Source organism: Taudactylus pleione, unplaced genomic scaffold (assembly GCF_031769625.1).
Source record: "Taudactylus pleione unplaced genomic scaffold, aTauple2 ptg000094l, whole genome shotgun sequence".
Classification (NCBI taxonomy): domain Eukaryota; kingdom Metazoa; phylum Chordata; class Amphibia; order Anura; family Myobatrachidae; genus Taudactylus; species Taudactylus pleione.
This window is the reverse complement of record NW_028284496.1, coordinates 330,239-355,263: the sequence shown is the minus strand read 5'-3', so window position 1 is coordinate 355,263 and position 25,025 is coordinate 330,239. Positions and strand designations below refer to the sequence as shown.

Below are 25,025 nucleotides of genomic sequence, written 5' to 3'. Positions count from 1 at the left end.
TACAGCATCACAATACGTGTATGAATATTACACTGCGGCATGAATGACTTACAGCATCACAATACGTATATGAATATCACACTGCAGCAGGGCCGGACTGGGACTAAAAATAGGCCCTGGCATTTAAAGAGCACACAGGCCCAACTCGCGTCAGTATCTGGCAACGACTCCTCCCCTTACTATTCCTGGCCCCTCCGACTTCTTAGTCTATTTTCTTACAAATATAATTAATATTAGAACAACATACAAGTACACATCATTCTCTGTATTAAAAATGTAATACCTACAACAGAGCACATCCCGCAGGGGATTCAAACATGTGCCATAGTCAGACATTACTGGTGTACGTCACACAGAGAAAAGGGAAGACATTTTCCCAAATGCCCAATCCCTATTTTAGCAGTTGTACAGGATTAGTTCACTGTAGGAATTTTTTAGGGCAGGGGTGCTGAACGCAGAGGACACATCTGTGCACACCAAAGCGAGCTGTAATTACACATTTTGACAAAAGAGCGTTTGTGCCGCAATCCACAGGTGAAGCAGGGAGATCGAGTAACAAAAAAATCCAAGTGTGGTCTCGCTGGGAAGGTGCGTAACCACATAATAGTACCCCCAATTCAAATTATGCCACAGAGTAGTGCCTCTTAGTCACATAAATATTATCCTCTATTTCAATGGCGCCTTAAGTGTTCTGCAGCACCTTACAAAGTACAGTACATAAACAAATAAGTGAACAAGAAACCAGTGACTTACAGTACAACAGAATACAGAACAAGTAAATGCTGCATTAGCGATCATAACTCTCAAAATAAGCAGTAGGGAGTCAGCAATCATGTTACGTCACACAGTAGTGCCCCATAGTCACGTTATGTCACACAGTAGTGTCCCTGTTTCATGTTACGTCACACAGTAGTATCCCTTATTCATGTTACGTCATACAGTAGTGTCCCTTTTTCACGTTACGTCACACACTAGTGTCCCTTTTTCACGTTATGTCACACACTAGTGTCCCTTTTTCACATTGCGTCACACAGTAGTGTTCCTTTTTCACGTTACGTCACACAGTAGTGTCCCTTGATGTTATGCCACCCAGAGCCCATTCACATTATGCCACAGTAGTAATGCCCCTTATACATTATGCCATGCAGTAGTAGTGCCCCTTATACATTATGACACACAATAATGCCCCTTATAACATATTATGCCACCAGTGGCGTATCTAGGGTATTTGGAGCCCAGGGCAAGATGAAAAATTGAGCCCCCCCCCTAACATGCCACAAACGGTGTGGCAACTTAAAGTGGAATGTGTCAACATGACACACCACCGTTTCTCATCACTCATGGAACATACCTTTTCACTCCATATGCACCATAATACCCCCAGTAGTAGTGCCCCTTATGCAATTCCCCTAGTAATAGTACCCCTTATGCTATGTCCCCAGTAATAGTGCCCCTTATGCAATGTCCCCAGTAATAGTGCCCCTTATGCTATGTCCCCAGTAATAGTGCCCCTTATGCAATGTTCCCAGTAATAGTGCCCCTTATGCAATGCCCAGTAGCAATGCCCCTTGTAGCAGTGCACCTTATACAATGCCCACGTAGTAGTGCCCATTATACAGTACCTCCAGTAGTAGTGCCCAAAACACATAAAACACCCAGACATACATAATAATTATACTTACCTGTATCCCTGCTTCTGCGCACACTGCCGTCCGCTCCTCTGGTTCCACATGGCACTATGGGAAGTTGGAGCTCATGAGTGAGCTCCAACATGACACCGGCCATGGGTGCAGCAGCTGATAAGAGCCTGTCTGACATTTATTGGATGCTAAATCAAACACACCGCCGCCGGCAGAAGTGTTTGTTTTCTGTGTAGTGCCACGGACCGCACTACCTGGACGGCGGACAGCGTTCCCTCGGCCGCCGGGTCAACAGCGCCAAGGACATGTGTCCCGCTCGACCCTCTTATTTATGCCACTGCTGAGAACAGCTTGCAGGACACAACTCACACCTAAACGAATTGACCCTTATGTATCACTATATTTATACAATGTATCACACTATAATATAATATATGTGCAGTAATGCAAATATGACAGGACTCACAATATATACAATGCATAACTATGTATGATGTATCATATAATATACTGAGAGGAGGACCCACACACTATACACCATGTATAAGAGGGACACACACAATCTAGACACCATGTAAGACTAAACACACACTATGCACCATGTACGACAGGGGGGACAGGCACTATGCAGCATGTATGACAGGGGTACAGACACTATGCATCATGTATGACAGGGCGTTACACACTATAGCATGTATCACACAGGACACACACTATATTGTATCACTATATACAATATATGACAGGAGGTCACTCAATGTATACCATATACAATGTCTGAGAGGGGACAGGACTCGCACATGCTGCTCACTATGGGAGATGATGATACAAAGCAGGACAGAGGTTCTGCAGTAGCTGAGCCCCCCCCCTCTTTACCTCCCGGGAAGAAGTTCTGCAGCAGCTGAGGCTCCCCCGGTTATACCTTTCCCTTTCGGAAAAGAAAGATGCTGAGGGGCTGGAGAGAAAGAGACTGAGGGGCAGGAGAGAAGGAGATGGAGGGTAGGGATACAGAGGATGAGGGGCAGGAGAGAAATAGGATGAGGGGCAGGAGAGAAAGAGGATGAGGGGCAGGAGAAAAAGAGGATGAGGGGCAGGAGAGAAAGAGACTGAGGGGCAGGAGAGAAAGAGATGGAGGGTAGGGATAAAGAGGATGAGGGGCAGGAGAGAAACAGGATGAGGGGCAGGAGATAAAGAGGATGAGGGGTAGGAGATAAAGAGGATGAGGGGCAGGAGAGAAATAGGATGAGAGGCAGGAGAAAAAGATATGGAGGATTGGGATAAAGAGGATGAGGGGCAGGAGATAAAGAGGATGAGGGGCAGGAGAGAAAGAGGATGAGGAGCAGGAGAGAAAGAGGATGAGGGGCAGGAGATAAAGAGGATGAGGGGTGGGAGATAAATAGGATGAGGGGCAGGAGAGAAAGAGACTGAGGGGCAGGAGAGAAAGAGACTGAGGGGCAGGAGAGAAAGAGATGGAGGGTAGGGATAAATAGGATTAGGGGCAGGAGAGAAATAGGATGAGGGGCAGGAGAGAAAGAGAATGAGAGGCAGGAGAGTAATAGGATGAGGGGCAGGAGAGAAAGAGACTGAGGGGCAGGAGAAAAAGATATGGAGGATTGGGATAAAGAGGATGAGGGGCAGGAGATAAAGAGGATGAGGGGCAGGAGATAAAGAGGATGAGGGGCAGGAGATAAATAGGATGAGGGGAAGGAGAGAAAGAGAGAAAGAGATGGAGGGTAGGGATAAAGAGGATGAGGAGCAGGAGAGAAATAGGATGAGGGGCAGGAGAGAAAGAGATGGAGGGTAAGGATAAAGAGGATGAGGGGCAGGAGAGAAATAAGATGAGGGGCGGGAGAGAAAGAGGATGAGGGACAGCTAAGAAAGAAACTGAGGGGCAGGAGAGAAAGAGATGGAGGGTAGGGATAAAGAGGATGAGGGGCAGGCGAGAAATAGGATGAGGGGCAGGAGAGAAATAGGATGAGGGGCAGGAGAGAAAGAGATGGAGGGTAGGGATAAAGAGGATGAGGGGCAGCAGAGAAATAGGATGAGGTGCCGGAGAGAAAGATACTGAGGGGCAGGAGAGAAAGAGACTGAGGGGCAGGAGAAAAAGAGACTGAGGGGCAGGAGAAAAAGAGACTGAGGGGCAGGAGAGAAAGAGACTGAGGGGCAGGAGAGCAAGAGACTGAGGATTGGGATAAAGAGGATGAGGGGCAGGAGAGAAATAGGATGGGGGCAGGAGAGAAATAGGATGAGGGGCAGGAGAGAAAGAGATGGAGGATTGGGATAAAGAGGATGAGGGGCAGGAGATAAAGAGGATGAGGGGCAGGAGAGAAAGAGGATGAGGAGCAGGAGAGAAAGAGGATGAGGGGCAGGAGATAAAGAGGATGAGGGGTGGGAGATAAATAGGATGAGGGGCAGGAGAGAAAGAGACTGAGGGGCAGGAGAGAAAGAGACTGAGGGGCAGGAGAGAAAGAGATGGAGGGTAGGGATAAAGAGGATGAGAGGCAGGAGAGAAAGAGACTGAGGGGCAGGAGAGAAAGAGACTGAGGGGCAGGAGAGAAAGAGATGGAGGGTAGGGATAAATAGGATGAGGGGCAGGAGAGAAATAGGATGAGGGGCAGGAGAGAAAGAGAATGAGAGGCAGGAGAGTAATAGGATGAGGGGCAGGAGAGAAAGATACTGAGGGGCAGGAGAGAAAGAGACTGAGGGGCAGGAGAAAAAGAGACTGAGGGGCAGGAGAGAAAGAGACTGAGGGGCAAGAGAGAAAGAGACTGAGGGGCAGGAGAGCAAGAGACTGAGGATTGGGATAAAGAGGATGAGGGGCAGGAGAGAAATAGGATGATTGGCCAGAGAGAAATAGGATGAGGGGCAGGAGAGAAAGAGATGGAGGGTAGGGATAAAGAGGATGAGGGGCATGAGAGAAATAGGATGAGGGGCAGGAGAGAAATAGGATGAGGGGCAGGAGAGAAAGATACTGAGGGGCAGGAGAGAAAGAGGCAGAGGGCAGAGAGAAAGAGGCTGAGGGGCAGGAGAGAAAGAGGCGGAGGGAAGGGAAAAAGAGGCTGTGGGGCAGGAGAGAGAGACTGAGGTGCAGGAGAGAGATAGACTAAGGGACAGGAGAGAGAGCCACTGAGGGGCAGGAGAGAGAGAGAGAGACTGAGGAGCAGGAGAGTAATAGACTGAGGGGCAGGAGAGTAATAGACTGAGGGGCAGGAGAGTAATAGACTGAGGGGCAGGAGAGTGAGAGACTGTGGGGCAGGAGAGAAAGAGACTGGAAGGCAGGAGAGTAAGACGCTGAGGGGCAGGAGAGTAAGACACTGAAGGGCAGGAGAGTAAGATGCTGAGGTGCAGGAGAGTAATAGACTGAGGGGCAGGAGAGTAATAGACTGAGGGGCAGGAGAGTGAGAGACTGTGGGGCAGGAGAGAAAGAGACTGGAAGGCAGAAGAGTAAGATGCTGAGGGGCAGGAGAGTAAGATGCTGAGGGGCAGGAGAGTAAGACGCTGAGGGGCAGGAGAGTAAGATGCTGAGGGGCAGGAGAGTGAGAGAGACTGAGGTGCAGGAGAGAGATGGACTAAGGGACAGGAAAGAGAGCCACTGAGGGGCAGGAGAGAGAGAGAGACTGAGGGGCAGGACAGATAGACACTGAGGGGCAGGTGAGTAAGACGCTGAGGGGCAGCAGAGTAAGATGCTGAGGGGCAGGAGAGCAAGATGCTGAGGGGCAGGAGAGCAAGACGCTGAGGGGCAGGAGAGCAAGACGCTGAGGGGCAGGAGAGTAAGTCGCTGAGGGGTAAGAGAGTAAGATGCTGAGGGGCAAGAGAGAGGGACTGAGGGGCAAGAGAGAGAGAGACTGAGGGGCAGGAGATAGACTGAGGGGCAGGAGAGTAAGATGCTGAGGGGCAGGAGAGCAAGACATTGAGGGGCAGGAGAGTAAGATGCTGAGGTGCAGGAGAGTAATAGACTGAGGGGCAGGAGAGTAATAGACTGAGGGGCAGGATAGTAATAGACTGAGGGGCAGGAGAGTGAGAGACTGTGGGGCAGGAGAGAAAGAGACTGGAAGGCAGAAGAGTAAGACGCTGAGGGACAGGAGAGTAAGACGCTGAGGGGCAGGAGAGTAAGACGCTGAGGGGCAGGAGAGTAAGACGCTGAGGGGTAAGAGAGTAAGATGCTGAGGGGCAAGAGAGAGGGACTGAGGGGCAAGAGAGAGAGACTGAGGGGCAGGAGATAGACTGAGGGGCAGGAGAGTAAGACGCTGAGGGGCAGGAGAGCAAGACATTGAGGGGCAGGAGAGTAAGATGCTGAGGTGCAGGAGAGTAATAGACTGAGGGGCAGGAGAGTAATAGACTGAGGGGCAGGATAGTAATAGACTGAGGGGCAGGAGAGTGAGAGACTGTGGGGCAGGAGAGAAAGAGACTGGAAGGCAGAAGAGTAAGACGCTGAGGGACAGGAGAGTAAGACGCTGAGGGGCAGGAGAGTAAGACGCTGAGAGGCAGGAGAGTAAGATGCTGAGGGGCAGGAGAGTGAGAGAGACTGAGGTGCAGGAGAGAGATAGACTAAGGGACAGGAAAGAGAGCCACTGAGGGGCAGGAGAGAGAGAGAGAGACTGAGGGGCAGGAGAGAAAGACACTGAGGGGCAGGTGAGTAAGACGCTGAGGGGCAGCAGAGTAAGATGCTGAGGGGCAGGAGAGCAAGATGCTGAGGGACAGGAGAGCAAGACGCTGAGGGGCAGCAGAGTAAGATGCTGAGGGGCAGGAGAGCAAGATGCTGAGGGACAGGAGAGCATGACGCTGAGGGGCAGCAGAGTAAGATGCTGAGGGGCAGGAGAGCAAGATGCTGAGGGGCAGGAGAGCAAGATGCTGAGGGGCAGGAGAGCAAGACGCTGAGGGGCAGGAGAGTAAGATGCTGAGGGGTAAGAGAGTAAGATGCTGAGGGGCAAGAGAGAGGGACTGAGGGGCATGAGAGAGAGACTGAGGGGCAGGAAAGAGACTGAGGGGCAGGAGAGTAAGACAATGAGGGGCAGGAGAGAGAGACTGAGGGGTCAGACACAGGAAAACAGAAAGGATAGACAGTAGGAAACAACATCCATTCAATGCCAATCATAACTGTTATAAATAAGCCTTCCTTATTATAAAACTAAATGAAGTGTCCTCCCACCGGGAAGAGGGTCTGCAGCAGCTGAGAGTCCCCCCCTGGGTTATACCTTTTAGCCATGCGAGGACAGCTGGTCAGCGCCGTCGATTGACGCAGGGTCCTGGAGAAGCATCCTTTTTCTCCTGCCTGAGTCGAGCCGTGCAGCAGCCGGGGTGCCATGCTGCGGGTGTGCAGCATGATGAGGAGCCCCGCGGAGGTCGCAGCTGCCGTGCAGCAGCCAGGGCACCATGCTGTGGGACCGTGTGTGCGGCGTCATGTGGAGCCCCACGGAGGTCACAGCGTGTCACCGGCGGGAGGGCGCGACTATGGTGGAGACCAGCAGTAGCATCCGGCTTAGCCAATACCACTGCCCCTGCATGATCACCACCCCAGCCGCCAGGCAGCAGCCAATGGCAGCATTACACAGAGGGTGAGGAGGAGAGACCATCATTGAAGGCAGCTCAGGCCTGGCCACTAGACACTCAGTGGACCCGGGATAGTACTTCACAGAGTAGGAAGCTTTATTGTACAACAAAAGTATACGCTCCATCACGCAATGATGCGGCCGGGTAAGCCTGTGCTCACCCAGACCGGCCCATCTGGCCATCGGCCCTTCTGGCATTTGCCAGAGCTGCCCGATGGCCAGTCCGGCCCTGCACTGCAGTATGAATGACCTACAGCGTCACAATACTTGTATGAATATTATACTGCGGTATGTCCAGCAGCATCATAGTGCTTATATGGATAGTGTGGGGGGGGGCACGGCATACATAGTCACAGTGCTTATATGGATACACTTGGGTACCTCACAAAAAAAATAATTGTAACTTTTTTTTTCTAACTTTTAGTAACTTTTTATTTTTACAGCCCGTGAATGGACAGCACACCCCTTGATTGGACACACAGCCTCTTCTGGACGAAGCATAGCACACCCCTGGATGGGTAACACAGCCCCTCCCCCTGGACAGAGCACAGCACACCACTGTTTTGGACAACAGTTCCCTGGACAGAGCACAGTGACAGCATACTTTGGACACACCGTTTCCCCCCAGGATGGAGCACAACACACCCCTGGATAGACAGCACAGTCCCCCCTTGACAGAGCACTGTGACAGCACGCCACTGGATTGAACAACAGCCCCTGGCCTGGGCACATAGCCCCCCTGGAGTTTACAGAACACAGCACACAGAGCACAGTGACAGCAGCAGTGCACACCCCTGGTCTCGACCACAGCCCCCCTCCATGGAGTGGACGCAGAGCACAGCACAGCCCAGGAATCAGCAAGGAAATGGCGCTGATCACCGCGGGGAGGAATTTAGATACAATCCAAAGCCGGTGAGAATCCGACAGCGGGAGAATGAGGTTTTGACTCGTTTTGGATTCCAAGTCAGGCAGGAAAACCTGAGCCTGAGTCAGATCCTACTATTGATCCCCTATGTTCGGGTGGGTCTGGTTCTCTGAGAACTGGACCCACTTATATCTAATTTCGATTAGAGATGTGTGTTTTGGTTCTGGGTTCATCTTTGCGTTTTGGTTTTGGATCTGGGTTCATCTTTGTGTTTTGGATCTGGATCCCTCTTCGTGTTTTGGTTTTGGATCAGGGTTCATCTTCGTGCTTTGGTTTTGCAAAACCATCTTCAAGTGTTTTGATATTGGTTTTGGATTTGGATAAAAATCCATAACAATTGATGTACAATTGATACAAATCTCTAAAAATCGATAAAACAGCTAAAATGTCCAAATTCAAAACCTGAATTTGTTTTTTAAATTCGTGTTCCGAACTGGCAACAGATCCCAACTGGGGCTCAGTTCTAACTGTGACAAAAAAATGAATCTGAACCTTGACCTGGTTCTACTCAGAACACCTAAATTCGGGTCTGTTCAGATTCCCAAAATCCGGACCCGCACATCTCTAATTTTGATTAAAGTAGCCTGTGGCTGGCCATCTGCTCTACAACTACAAATTTAATTCTGCTGGGAATTGCAATCCCACAACTGCAGGAGAGCCACAGGTTACATCAGCCTGACTAGTTTCGATCTAAAGCATCATTCCCTTGGATTATCTTACATACTATTTTTAGTTCTTTCTTTATTTCTTGTGTACAGTATTCAGAATAGGGCTATCCTCAACTTGCTTGGCCAAATAGTTTCATTAACTAGTATTTCAAATATCAGATAGTATGTCACCATTATGTCACTGCCGAGGTGTGTCCCACTATATAACAGTGCAGAATTACAGTACTTAAAGGCACTACTTGTCATGTTCGGTAAGTGAAATTGTTTATTGATTATTACATTATTTATTTATTGAATATTTTGATTATTGATTATTATATGCACACTATACTTACCTGGTAATAATGTAACCATATTGGGCGACACTAATCGTCTGGCATGCAAAATATCAACCATTGCAAGCATGTCATCTGATATAGAAAATACATTGAATGAAAGACATAGGTCAGTGGAATACTTTCATTGGGCAGCAAGACGGTGTAATGGTTAGCATTACTGCCTCATAGCACTGAGGTCATGAGTTTGATTCCCACCAAGGCCCTAACTGTGTGGAGTTTGTATATTCTCCCTGTGTTTGCGTGGGTTTCCTCCCACACTCCAAAAATATACTGGTTGGCTCCCAACAAAATTAACCCTAGTGTGTATGTGTGCGCGCATGTGATAGGGAATATAGAATGTAAGCTCCACTGGGGCAGGGACTGATGTGTATGGCCAACTATTCTCTGTAAAGTGCTGTGGAATATGTGTGCGCTATATAAATAACTGGTAATAATAATAAATTAAACACAATATACAGTAGATAGAATTAAGATTATAATATTTATTGTCACTAAAGAGCACAAATTTACAGTAATATTTCCCTTAGATGAGAAAAGGGAAAGGTAATTTATACTGTCATCTCCCCTGAACTTAAAATATTGGGGAACTGTAGTAATATACTGTACATAACCTGAAATCTAAATACACACGCGGCATAATAATAAGACATTACTGAAAGTGACTGACTGACATTGGAATGTTCTATTACAGTTTATATACATAATGCTTCAAGCAACCTTTATTTATATATTTAGTGTAATAGATTAACATTACTATTGGTAATGAAACAAAACACAATATGAGTACCTTAATATAAATCAAATCTGCCTATGTAATATAATACAGGTTGAATCTCCCATATCCAAACATTCCGAAATACGGAAAATTCCAAAATACGGAATATTTTCAGCATGACTGAAATAGTGAAACCTTTGCTTTTTGATGGTTTATTGTACACAAACTTTGTTTAAGGCACAAAATTATTACAAATTTATAAAAAGTATAAAATGACCTATAGGCTGTGTGTATAATGTGTATATGAAACATAAAATAATTTCATGTATGTACACAAACTTTGTTTGAAGCACAAAATTATTGAAAATATTGTATAAAATTATTTTCAGGCTGTGTGTATAAGGTGTATATGAATCATAAATGCATTCTGTGTTTAGATTTGGGCCCTATTCCTAAGACAGTTCAATATGGTATACAAATATTCCAAAATACGGAATATTCCGATATCCAAAATACCCTTGGTCCCAAGCATTTTGGATATGGGAGACTCAACCTGTACTCTAGTGTTCAGTCTATCTATTTATCACTCCGCTTTTTTTTTGTAGTCCAGCTTATTCACCTTACTAATGACAAAGGATAGGATTTACTAAAGTATTTATGAATAGTGGCTAATTATTTTAATCATTAATAAAAACTCTATGCATAGGCAAACGAAGGGGGGTTTCCGTCTGCATCCCCAGCCCACATCATGACCACAATAGAAATAGTAATATAATAGAATGTTACTAGTGCTGTATGTTCTTCTCAGTATCACAAATGAAATAATTAGCACCACCTGTAAATCTTTTAACAAGTATCAGTCAGTAATAAATAACCTGTGCACCAACTAGGAGATCTGGAAAACATGCACTGTTAGGGATGTGCTGCTATAGAGCCCAATATGTATATATATGTCCAGGGCAGCGCTAGGTTCTTCAGCTGCTCCCAGACTCCCGGACTTGCTCCCATGCTCTGGAATGGAGCCCACATCTAAAATTAAACAATCAGCTCAGGCAGGATGGCCCTACTGCAGCATCTAATGGGTTACTGTGATCACTGGTCCTGTATATGCTGGAATTATGACACACAATATACTTTGTATGACGCATATGAAAGCTGGTTAAGTGCTAATTCTACCCTCTTCATTGACTGGCCACACTCGCTCTAAAATCAAGCATTTGGAGAGCCCCCTCTACAAATTCTGCATTTGCCACTGCTATGGGCAAATGTTTTCTCCTGATTGTGTCAGTTTTATTTAAATGTTATGTAGTATTCACATTTTTATCCTTTTTGCTTTACATTTTGGGGTACATTTACTAAAGTGAGAGTTTTTAGAAGTGGAGATGTTGCCCATAGCAACCCACCAGATTCTACATAACATTTAGCACCTTCTAGAGCACAGGTTCTCAAACTCGGTCCTCAGGACCCCAAACAGTGCATGTTTTCCAGGTCTCCACACTGAATCAAGTGAAATAATTAGCTCCACCTGTGGACCTTTTAAAATGTGTCAGTGAGTAATGACTACACCTGTGCACCTGCAGGGTGACCTTCAAAACGTGACCTGTGTGGGGTCCTGTGGACCGAGTTTGAGAACCACTGTTCTAGAGGATAATAGCTAGAATCTGATTGGTTGCTATGTTCAGTTCTAAAAACTGTCACTTTAGTAAATATACCCTATTAAGTCAACAATGAAGTGCAGTTTCCAATCATTTGTCACTAACAGCGTAAAATTGTCTTGTTGTTAACTGTTTTTGTTGTCTTCTTGTTGCCTTTTTCTTGACCAATTTCATTGTCTTCTTGTTGACCGTTCTTGTTGTATTTGTGTTATCTTCTTGTTGGCCTTTTTTTGGCACTTTTTCTAAAAGTATTCCACGATTCCACTCAAAACTACCACCGCCATATAAATTATTTATACCTATATGTCTTAAGACAGGATTTCTGGCACTGTCGCACAACCTGCAATTTTTGAATTTTGAGTTTGCATAGTATAGATTATCAGCCTATTATTTTCAGAATTCATTAGAAAAAATTGAGCTCTCAAAATCTCCAGTGTGCTTACTGGTTTCCGAAATGACCCTAGATCGCCACTGAGCTAATGACTGCACCAATACGTTTGTTACAGGACTGTATTAAGGTGCATTTATATGAGCTGCTCTTCAAAGTTTTGACGGAAAAGACAAGATTTTAAAAATTACAAAATAAATAAATCCCCACTGTAAAATAAAATTTTTTTCCAATTTATATCATTACTGCAAAGCTTACCTAGAATTAACAAAAGTCTGGCAATCATTGATCAGCTAAAATTTTATAATAAACAGATGTACATACAGGTTGAGTCTCCCATATCCAAATATTCCGAAATACGGAATATTCCGAAATACGGAATATTTTTGGCATGACTGAGATAATGAAACCTTTGATTTTTGATGGTTCAATGCACACAAACTTTGTCTAAGGCACAAATTATTAAAAATATGGTATAAAATTACCTTCAGGCTTTGTGTATAAGGTGTATATAAAACATAAATGAATTTCATGTATGTACACAAACTTAGCTTGAGCCACAAAATTATTGCAAATATTGTATAAAATTACCTGCAGGCTGTGTGTATAAGGTGTATATAACACATAAATGCATTATGTGTATATATTGGGGTCCCATTCCCAAGATATCTCATTATGGTATGTAATTATTCCAAAATACGGAATATTCCGTTTTCCAAAATACCTCTGGTCCCAAGCTTTTTAGATATGGGAGACTCAACCTGTAATACATTAAATATACTTTCTCTTTAATCTATTACAAGATTGTCTGTGTATTGCAGCTGCCACAGAAAGACAGGCATGCTCACCAAATTGCTTTGCGAGGCAGAATTAACAATTTAAAATATATATTATTTATTAATTAAAATTTTTACATAGGAAAAAAGCTACAAGCATATTTTCAAAGAGAAGATTCACCTGACATTCTAAATCAATGTTCAGAAAGAACATTGTTAATTGATAGAATATTTACGAAGCTCTTACTACTATTTGTTAAGATCATTGGACCTGATTCAGTAATGCACGCTAGTGCACTGCTGAACGCAGATTCCCGAAGGACCCATCCTGCGAGTGTGAAGAATGGGTCTTGCTAACTCGCTCACAGAATGGCAGAAGACTGTCAGTGATTGACAGTCTGCTGCCATTTGTGGGCGGGGAGGGGGAGCCGTTGCAGGGGAGGAAAGAAGCCAGGATCTCCATTGGGTGACGGAGATTTCCTGGCCTCTTCCTCAAAACTCTGGTGGCCGGCTGCGGGACCATATGGGTCGCCGCAGCCGGCTGATGGTATGCAGATTATTCGATGCTGCTTTGGACAACACAGCTTGGATAAGTAATACTGAGGAGGCGTGATGCCTGCTCCTGCTTTACCATATCTGCAAGGATTGCATTTGCAAAGCTGCCTGCATGCATACATCATATCTATAGCCTGCATGCAGCTTTGCAAATACGATCCTTACAGAATCAGGCCCTTTGTCTGAATGTTTCATAACCCCATAACTAGTGACGCTAAAAATTCATTTCTCTATGGTCTACAAAGATTGTCAAATAAAACATGTCCCCCTAGAGTCTGTATGAAATCATTATCTGTAAATGACATGATTTAAAAAAAAATACTTAAAAAAAAAAAATTAAGTAATTATTTCTTAAAAAAAAAAAAAATTATAAAGTGATCTACAGAGGATTCCAACTGAAAGATCTGAATAAAAAAAACAGAAAGGAGCAGATTTTTTTGCATCAATTTGGTAACTGTACAGTTGACAGCAATTTGTCCCGTTGAATTCTACCTCATCCATGGAAATGGATGGATGTAGGTTTGACATGTGTGCTCAAGTCTCCTCCTGTACCAGTAAAAGTAAAGTTTGTAAGTACAGGTTGAGTCTCCCATTACCATAATGCTCGGGACCAGGAGCATTTCAGATTTTGGATTATTTCGGTTTCCGGAATACCTGGGGGGGTCCGGCGGGTGTCACGAGAGGCCCGGCGGGTGTCACAGTAGGTCCGGTGTGTGCTGCGGGTGGGTCCGGAAGGTGATGCACGGGTGCTGTGGGTGTTGCGGTAGTCCTGCAAGTGCTACAGGTGTCGCAAGGGGTCCAGCGGGTGATTTGCGTGTCATGAGGGGTCCGGCGGGTGAGGTGGAAGGGTCTAGGAGATAAGGGCAAAAGGGTCCGGCGGGTGCTGCAGGTGTCACGAGGGGTCGGGCCGGTGACGCCGAAGGGTCTGGCGGGTGCTGCTGGGGGTTCCCGCAGGTGCTGCGTGGGGTGGACCGGCGTGTGGACCATGCCCACGCCGCTAGTCATTGGCCACTATTACTAGTGACGTCATGATGTCAGATGCCCCGAAATATTCCGTTTTTTTTTTCATTTTGGCTTTTAGAATAACGGATATGGGAGATTCAATCTGTAGTTACTTTGATGAGCTGTAATGATCTTTCTACAGTAGGTTACATTTCCTGAATAACTGTTATTACACTTTTAATGCAAACTAATGTATTATTGTGTGTTTTTATCTCCTTGCAGACACTTTGCTCAAAGCTCTCTGGTCTTTGGGAGCTCACTGAACAGAAATGGCTGATACAGGAAGAGAAATGAAGCCATGGGTCAGTGTCCTTCGCAGGATAGCGACTTTCACCTTTGCTATCTTACTAGTGGCGGGGGTGCTGTTCGCTTATATCAAAAGCATTCCCATAGCAACAGATCCGTATAAAATCATGGCCTTTGGCATCTATGGGGCCTTTCTCTGTGCCCATCTGATCATCCAGAGCTTATTTGCATTTCTGGAGCACAGAAAGATGAAAAAAGATGGTCTTCCCTGCACTTACACGAAATCAGTGGCCTTGACTATATCAGCTTACCAGGAAGACCCAAACTACCTACGCGAATGCCTAGAGTCTGTCAAAAATATAGACTACCCTCCCAGCAAACTAAAAGTCATCATGGTTATTGATGGCAACAGCCCAGAAGATCGATATATGATGGATATGTTTGAGGAGGTTTTTGCCAATGAAGATGTCGGGACATATATCTGGGAGAACAACTACCATCACTTGGACCAACCAGCCGAAAAGCTCCATGATGATAGTGAGAATGCCAATGTGCCTCAAGACCTTCAAAATAAATATGATTCCATTTACTGTATAAACAGTGAGATACGAGGGAATAATGTCATTTATGGTAGCATTGATGACTTGCGATACCAAGGGGCTGCTGCCTACGATAACTGGACAAATGAAGGGCTACCTGCAGATGGAATTGAGATGCACGACAGTGAAAGATATCCGCCGATTGACTACTTGCAGGAAGAGCCGTTGCCCATATGCTCAGAAATTGAGATGGAGAATTCCACAACTCTGGGGGTTGAGGAGCTGATCAGGACAAAAAGATGTGCGTGCCTTATGCAGAAGTGGGGAGGAAAGAGAGAAGTTATGTACACGGCCTTCAAAGCCCTTGGAGACAGCGTAGATTATGTCCAGGTGAGATGCATGTCTACACCAATCCTTTCTAAGCAAACAACTAAGGCTGGGTACCAGGGTTTAAAGTGGTCTTGGAGAGGTGGTGGAACTCATCTCTCCTGCCACCTACTCCCCCCCCCACCACTGGCTGGAGGCCACCTAGGCCCCAGAAGCTCTGGGGGCTATGACAGTGTGAAATACATTTTAGATGCTTTTTTAGCACTCCTACCATCAGAGACTACAATGTTAGATCACTTAAAAAGAAAAAAAAAGTTCTATATCATCAGTGTTATTTTTCTGCCGCAAGCTTTTTTATGGGGTCCCCACAAACTTGTCTATGTCACTTGGATGCCCAATGTTTTTTGCAACCCCTATGTATTGCCTTCGCTTGATTCTTTCCTTACCTATATGCTGGTTTCTCTGACGAAATTGAGCCTCCCTAGGCAGACAGTGAGTGGCTCTCTGTCTGTGGGACTTCTGTGCAGGGACTTGGTGGAGGTGGAACTAGTTCCACCTACCATTAGAGGTGACGGAACTCAGTTTCACCCCGTTCCTTCCCACTTTAACCCCTGCTGGGTACACATTAGGCGATATATTGGCCGTGTGTTGTTTTGAGGCAAATTGGACTGACATATCGCTCACATTGCATAGTGTGTACGCTCAGTCGCCCGTGGAGACGAGTCAATCATCGTATTTTCCCATCTGATGTGCTGCATGTCAGATGGGATGATGTTTTGAACAACACTGTGCTGCTAAAAGCAGCCTCTAACGGCATATCGGGCCATCGTACACAGCATTGTGCAGTGTGCACGGACGGCACGATGTATCGTTCCATCTGATTGTCCCATGGCTAGGTACACACATCATGTCATGTGTTCCTAGCCTGAATTAGGACTTTGTAATGTAATCTATGTGTATGGGCCAGGATCTGTTTTTGGTGTCCTCTGACTGTCAGATAGAATCAGGACATAGAGGTCTAATTTCTCAATCTCCTGCTGCAGTGGCGCTGTATATTCCAAAGTGCTCAAACTGTTAAGGGCTTGCTAAACAGCAGGTGAAGAGCAGTGTAATCCCCCAGTAAACCTCTTTATATCTGCGGTAAGGGACCTGCCGGCATATAAATAATTATATAGAGAAACCGGTTGAGGAGATGCAGCAGTTAGGAACAAGCAGTCCCAGGCATGAAGAGAATAAATAACTTCTTTAACTGCTAATGGTAAATGTGTTACAAGCCAAAGCAGATTATAATAGACACACGCTGCCCGGTTTATCTAGATTCCTTCTAATTACGTAAAAGTAGCTGACGCATTTCTCTAATGGAATGACTGTCCCACAGTATGCATGCTGGTTAGCTGGATGCAAGCTAGTATTCTCTGTTATCAGCAATTCAGTGTGACAGTTGAGTGTCCTTTAATAGAGTGGTGTGAAAACTAAAAACATTCCCAAACAATTACGGCTGTAGCCCATCTTGAATGTTGATATTTTGATATGTTAATTTGGAACCTCTGCTTAGGTAGATATTTCAAATTGTACTAGTTGTTGTTTGACATAAGGCAAATTGCACTTTAGCACATGTGGTCATTTAAAGTACAGCCAATGATTGCAACACTAAGGCTAATTAGGACCTGATTCAGCACGGATCGCAAGTGCTAATAAGCACGCTGACGGCAGATTGTTCCGTGTTACGCATGTGTATACAGTGCGCTGTGCATGCGCGAAGACTCCACTGACATCAGGAATGAGATCACAGTAATCACACAGACCCATAGCAAAGTGTTTGACAGGAAGAAGGGGTGTTGACAGGGGGGGGGGTGGTCGGCGAACGCAGGCATGCCAGTACGTTTGGACGCCATTACAGGGGCCTGCATAATTAAGCCAATGCGATGCCACAAGCAGCCTGAGCTATCGCTGCGTGCAGGAGGTTTAGCAATTTCTGAGTAAGGTCTGATCTTGTGTAATGGTGCGTGAGACTCCGATATTACTTGATGGTACCGATGTTTTTGTAGACTTGCAAGGTAGTACAAATGTGAGTAAGGGGAAGTAGGCATCTTTATATTGTGCTGCAGCAACATTGGATAGCAGTTATTAGCATATTCTCACAGCAGAACTGCGTGAGCCGCGATCGCAATAGCGTTCCGTGCTGAATCAGACCCACAGTTTTTTTTATTTACACAAATTCACTTAATTGTGTTCCCCATGCACAGTCCTCTTAACTGCTACCATAAAACGGGCATGAGACTACATTTGTAAGGGTATACTGTACCTGAGAGTCCAAGCTGGTAACACCTTAGGATCACCCTCTTTACCATTACAATTGTTACATTTACAGTTATTATAATTAGATTGTTACAATTATTACATTCTTAAAATCCAGCTTAATTTAACCTCATTTACAGTAGGTATTAAATTAATCAGAAGATTTATGGGACTTTGGGACTGTGTTTATTACATGTTACTTTGAAGGTTTTTGATTACATTGGTCAAGGTGCACAGAGAGATCTGCACTTTTCTGCAAAGTGCTGCAGTAGGTGCCAAATGTGCCCTTATTAAGAAGATAAGATGTGTCCTGGGTTACATTACACCCCTTATGCAGTGAGAAAAACTGGCAACAACTCTCAAAGTGCCCAGTCCCCATAGCCTCAGCCTTATTGAAATGGGTATAAATCAGGCACACAATTAAATGCATAATGTTACAACTCAACAGTGGCGTAACTAGGGTATTTGGAGCCCAGGGCAAATTTGGAAAGGGAGCCCCCCCCCCGTCCCATATGTGCGCGGCAAACAAAATGGGCGTGGTCACTTAAAAATGGGGCGTGTCAACATGACACACCCCTTTATTTTCACGCTGAACATTCCTATCCATATGCACCTTAACTCCAGTAGTGCCCCTTATACAGTACCCCCAGTATGCAGTTGTGGTCCCTCTTATGCAGGCCCATAGTAGTGGTCCCCCTTATACAGCCCCCAATTAGTTCCCGTTATTCAGTGCCCCCAATAATGGTCCCCCCAAATGCAGTGCGCCCAGTAGTGGTATCACCTTATGCAGTGCCCTTTATATAGTGCCCCCAGTAATAGTTCCCCCCCCTATGCAGTGCCCTTTATATAGTGCCCCCAGCAGTCGTCCCCCCCATGCAGTTTTCCCAGTAGTGGTCCCCCTTATGCAGGCCCCCAGTAGTGATCCCCCCTATCCAGTGCCCCCTGTAGTTGTCCTTCCTATTACTGCCACCAGTAGTGGTCCCTCCAGTGCAGTGCCCCTAGTAGTAGGCACCTTTTATAATGCCCCCAGTAGTAGCCCCCCCCCTAAGTAGTAGTCCCCAGTAGAGGTTCCCGATTAAGTGCCCCCAGTATAATAGCCCCCCCCCAGTAGAGGTCCTCCCAGTAATGGTGCCCCCAGTAGTAGCCACCCCCCTCCCCCATTGTGCCCCCACCCCCAGTAGAGGTCCCCTAAGTAGTAGCCACCCCCTCCCCCGTTGTGCCCCCAGTAGTGCAGACAGGTTTAAAAAAAAATATATACAAATATACTTACCTGAATCCACGCTGATGCTCCGGACCGCGACACCGCTCCCGCCGCCGCCCGCCAGTCCTCCCGGGCTGGCACGCTCAGCATTATGGGAGAGACGTCATAATGTCATGACGTCTGTCCCATTACCCACTGCAGGAGCCGGACGGAAGCCCGGCTCTTGCAGTGGGTGCAGCAGCAGTCAATGAGAGTCTATCTGACTCTCATTGGCTGCTGTTTAACACACGCATCGCTGCCAGCGCTGGCGGCGATGTGTGTGTTATGCACAGCCTGAGCCCGCCTCCTGGCCCTATTGGGCAAGCGCTCAGGGGGAGGGAACGGGCTCAGCTGTGCAGCACAGGACCGGTGCTGGAAGCCTAGTGCCGGTCCCACGGCGCCCAGGGCAAGCACCCTGCTCGACCCCCCCTAGTTACACCACTGCAACTCAATCAAACACTTGTACTTATTCATTCTTTTGAATGAGAATTGAGCAGGGACCCAGCAACATCTCTGCAAGGCCGGATTGATGGGCCTGGGGCTGATAATGATCAAGTGCCCATTGTGAGAAGGGAGGAGATGAGACCATTGCTGTGTGGGTGTGGCCAGTGCCATTTGGGAAATTACCACCCCGTACACTATTAGCCCCAATGTCTCCCTAATTACATAAAAGTAGAAAAACTGCATAATTTGGGGAGAAAACTAGAAATACAATTGTAATATATATGATTTATGTATATCTGTGTAACCAGCTGGATGATGGGCCTACAGTATGATTATGATGATGATGGGCCTACAGTATGATTATGTGGAAGCCTGGGGCTGTAGTCCCATATACCCCATTGGTAATCTGGACCTGCTTCCCTGAGGCTTGGATTGCTCAATATTGTGCAATTTTGTGGATGAAATTCATTGGCTGCTCTCTCGTGAAATCTGCTTGAGCCAACAAAATGGCTGCTTTCACCAACAAAATGGCTGCTTTCACGTACTGTAACATGCTTCAATGCCATGAACAAATCCTGAACTTTTATTTAATGACGTGTATTGTTTTGTAATCGGACAGGCAACTAATGAGACGGAAAAGTATCTTGAACACAATTTTTCATATTTACACACAGGTTTGTGACTCAGACACCAAGTTGGATTCAAAGGCCACTGTTGAACTTGTAAAGGTTCTAGAGTCCAATGATCGCTATGGCGCAGTGGGAGGAGACGTGCGGATTTTAAATCTTTCAGATTCCTACATAAGTTTCATGAGCAGCCTGAGGTACTGGATCGCATTCAATGTGGAGAGATCCTGTCAGTCCTTCTTTAACTGTGTCTCCTGCATCAGTGGTCCTCTGGGTAAGTTTACATTTAGAGTTGTCAAATTTTATTGAATTCATAAAAAAGTTATACATATTATGTTGATTTGGATCATTTTACAGTGTGGAAACATTACAACATAGTTTTGGGATCTCCCAGGGCTCACTCTGTGACCATTAAGGCTCATTCTTAATGGAAGGTAATGACTCAGTGGTATTTATAGATAAACAATTGATATATTAGTAATAGATATATCAGTGCAAATATAATAAAATCTCATATTTATTAAAGACATTAAATTCGTAGATTCTTGAGGTGTATTCACATTAAAATATATATGTAAAATAAATGTGTAAAAATTAGGTATCATGTGGTACCTAATACATATACACTTTATACACTCTACTATCTGGCACCGTATCATGTTTCCTGTATGCACTTTACTCAGTGTTGGCATGAATTTATTATACAGTATGCTACACATTTACATTGTACAGCCTATAAATAGACAATATTGCTAACAATAATAGCCATAATATTATTAATAATAATAATAATAATAATAATAATAATAATAATAATAATAATAATAATAATAGTAATAATAAATAGTGTATATCTATCTATACATTAGAAAAAGGATTTTCCAGCTATAACTGGCTTGAGGAAGCATACTATACTGTACATACCTGATAGTTGAATACTGTATAGTATAAGTGCATGCTTTGTTAAAATGAAAAAAATATATATATATAAATAATAAAAAATGTATAAATAATAAATATGTTTTCTCATAATTCAGGTCTTTACCGAAATGACCTTCTTCAGACATTCCTTGAGTCTTGGTACAATCAGAAGTTTTTAGGAACCCATTGTACCTTTGGAGATGATCGGCACCTTACTAACCGAATGCTCAGTATTGGCTATGCCACTAAGTAAGTTGAAAGAAAACATGGGAGGGGGTTGTTATTCCAATGCAATAAAAGTATGAGGAGAAATAAATTTTTTCTCAAAATATATGATGTTTTGATTACTGTGATGGATATATTTATATAGATATATTTTGTGAACAGCGCTCAGAGGAACGTATATATAGGTAGTAAGGGAGCAGCTTAATACTGGAGATGTGATCTATCCAAAAAATAGTATATATAAGAAAAGTGTTGTATTATGCGCTCACCTATCTATAGAGAATAGAATGTGATAATGTTGAAAAAAAGGGAAAGAATTGTATATATTTATTTATAATCTAATTTATTGGGAGACACAATGCTATAATGTCTATAGTACTTGTAAAAGTTCTGAATGTAGATGGTTATTGGGGAAATTAGAGACTCCTTTATGGTGTCTCTATCCGTAGTGTCCCTCAAGAACAAACTACGTCTCCTCTATATCAAAACAGTCCAGCAATGGGATATGGGTAATAGGTGTGCCCTTTGAGGGGGTAACCTTCCGTATTTTAATACGTCACCCTGTAGTAAATGTATAATCATCAAATAATGTAGATAAAAAATGGGGTGAGGGATGTCCCCTTGTTGATATTCTGTATCTGTCACCTCTGGGAATCCTGGTAATTGCCACCCCGCTGTGGGTAGGGATGTGAGGAGACCTAAGTTAATAGGCACCTCTCCGTATGTGACCCATACGTCCCTGAATGGTATGCTGTGAAATAGTCTGGTGGGGGGTGTGTCTGTGTAGCCGCGGCATCCCGCGTGTGAGGCTTTCCCGTCGATGTCTTCAATCAACTCCGTGCTCCGACACTGGCAATCCAGAGATGAGAGAGGGTGACGGTGTCCTGTGATTACCACTGGTGCGGCCGCACTCACCCGATGTCTCCCGTGCCTCCGGCTGGTGCACAAGTGGGGGCCGGTGTCCGGATGTCTGGGTCTGCAGTAGGCGATATGGAGAAATCCTGTCTCCAGCGGCAGCGTAGAGCTGTGCGCCAAGAGTGTTAGCACTTCTGATCAGCGTGTGTATGCTGGGTCATGTGACAACGCGTTTCGGCCAATCGGGCCTTCTTCAATGTGGAACATTATAGCATTGTGTCTCCCAATAAATTAGATTATAAATAAATATATACAATTCTTTCCCTTTTTTTCAACATTATCACATTCTATTCTCTATAGATAGGTGAGCGCATAATACAACACTTTTCTTATATATACTGTGATGGATAGCAAGCCCATCCTTGGGGGCAAGTCAAAAACATGTGGTTGACATCTGTGCCCCATTGGCGGCCACACACTTACCATATCCGGAAATCATAATCTAATCACTGAATAACTGAATCCAGGACCAGAACCTTCGAAAGGCATCCAATTAGTTTTTACATTTGACCAATGAATGTACTGACACAGGGTCGATGCATGATTTTAGGGATAGAGTTAAATTTAGATTAGGATTAGGGTTATGGTTAGGCTTAGTGACATGTGGTGAGGTCAATAGCTGGGGGGGCACACATGGAGATGGGTCTGAGTGCTTGGAGCCTGTCTAACCCCCTACTCACTGCAACTCTCCCCTCACTACACTAGGCTTCAGTGTCTTCTCTTGCTGTTGCTGACCGTTCTGATCTCTAAACACTGCAGGGCACTTCCTGGTCACATGACACATCCAAGGTGTCAATCAGTGCTCAAGGCTGGCCCACCATACTCAGAGGCATGCTTCTTTTAGCTCTCCTTCTGTGCAGTTTACTGCCTGTGGTGTGACCCCACCCCCAGCTCTGCAAATAGTGTCTGATGATACAGAATTGAGGCTGAGCTGTTGCTACCTCATCTCTCATCTCCTTGAAATCCCAGAGAGCTCCACAAAGCTGGTGAGTGATAACTATAAAAATTATAACAATAAACAAAGAAGATGTTTATAAATTATAAATATATTTGAATTATTCTAATCCTTTTTATATCAAATCTTAGGAGTATGGGAGAAATCTTCCCATTGCCTACACTGACTGCACATCCCAGGTTGGGGAAATTATGCAGTGTGAATGCCGACATTTTTTAAATGTCTTTTCATATTCTGTCAGCACAGTTTATGATATCAATCAACTGTTTAGAATCTTCCCACTCAAATAGAAGAAAGTAAAAATCTACTAATAATCTGTTTAGGCATAAACTTCGGCATTAATCCAGCTCGGACCCTGGACACTGAACACGGGTTGAAGCCAAGGGTTCAGTACTTACCCCCTTTCACACCTGGGTGATGGACCCATGTTATTCCTGGGTCGTCACCCTTCACACCCGACCCAGGTCTTCCAGTGACCCAGGTCTTTTCTCTAACATTGGACACTTAGAGATTATGTAATCTCCAAGCACTACTGTGCCCGCCAATCAAGTCCTTTTAGACATGACCCAGGTCATTAAGACCCAGGTTATGCCTTTCAGACATAAGCCGGGACACTGAGACAGGTTGAAAGCCCCGGGAATAACTCTGGTTGATTGCAAGGTTTCGGACCCGGGACTTTCATCCTGGGTCATACCCTATCAGACATAAGCAGGACCAGGGTTGATGGTTTTTGCTTATGTCTGAAAGGCGTATAAGAAAACTACATTCAGTAAACTACAAAACCACTGCCTACATATTGTTATTTCAATTATTGTGGCAGAGAGCATTGAAGACAAGAGCATTAGGCAGTTAATCTTTTCAATCTCACTATGTAACCTATAAAGGTTTTGACCACATAACACCAAGTGACGGATAGCCAAAATGCTTTCCAAAACATGGTTACTACATTGTTTCTTGTTAAATTGCTTCTTACCTCTACTGATCACAAGTTGTAAGCTAGTTTCACATCATACTACTCTATTTAGTTGTGATCAAGGATTGTTCTTCTCAAGCAAGAAAATTGAACTCCTTCAAGATGGAACATATTGCAAGAAATTCTAAAATAAACGTGGGAAATATAACATATGCCTATTTTTGAACTTTTCAGGTACACTGCCCGATCAAAATGCTATTCTGAGACTCCTGCCCAGTTCCTACGTTGGCTTAACCAGCAGACTCGATGGACCAAGTCTTACTTCCGTGAATGGCTCTACAATGCTCTCTGGTGGCACAAGCACCACCTCTGGATGACCTATGAGTCCGTCGTCGCTGGCATCTTCCCATTTTTTGTTACAGCGACAGTGATAAAGCTATTCTTCAGCTGCAATATCTGGAACATTATATGGGTTTTGATCACCATCCAACTCATCGCCACCCTTAAGGCCCTGTACGCTTGTTTTCTGCGGCGCAACATGGTCATGATATTCATGTCCCTGTACGCCGTCCTGTACATGACTGGTCTCCTCCCTACAAAGTACTTTGCCATTCTGACAATGAACAAGAGCAGCTGGGGCACATCAGGACGTAAGAAGATGGTGGGCAACTTTATGCCCCTTCTCCCACTGTCCATCTGGTGGGGAATTCTATTTGCTGGCCTTCTCTACACTATCATCATGATGTCAGTGAACCCTAACTGCGGACGTTTTGATATAGAGAAGAATTACTTGATTTATGGGTCTACTGCCTATGTTGGATACTGGTTACTAATGATCGCCCTTTACTGGTTGTGGATCAGACGCTGCTGCAGGAGAAAGAGTAGCCACTATGATATTCATGTTTGAATAGGCATTGCTAGATGAGAAATATCAGGTCCAACAAAAGATCAAGCACACTACCAGAAGTATTAGCCAATGCATTCACCACTGTAGTGTGTTGGTGCTATCATGCATTGAGGAAATATTAAGAAACCCTGATTAGCTTTGCATTCTGAAAAGTGGTGCACACAAAACTACACAGTAGGATGATGTAACCTATGGAAACCAATGATGGCCTGTCATTTTTCAAGTACAATTTAGAAAATGGAAGCAAAAGCCTTATTA

At 44.7% G+C, this 25,025-nt stretch overlaps 1 protein-coding gene across 1 annotated transcript; it reads left to right on the top strand.

Moving 5' to 3' along the window:
• Nucleotides 1-14,501: 14,501 nt before the first annotated feature.
• Nucleotides 14,502-24,767, top strand: LOC148526742 (hyaluronan synthase 1-like). The gene is made up of 5 exons (XM_088469843.1): nucleotides 14,502-14,980; nucleotides 15,188-15,386; nucleotides 19,980-20,205; nucleotides 20,969-21,101; nucleotides 24,095-24,767. Exons 1-5 carry the CDS (start codon nucleotides 14,502-14,504, stop codon nucleotides 24,765-24,767), a joined length of 1,710 nt encoding a protein of 569 aa, XP_088325969.1.
• Nucleotides 24,768-25,025: the final 258 nt, after the last annotated feature.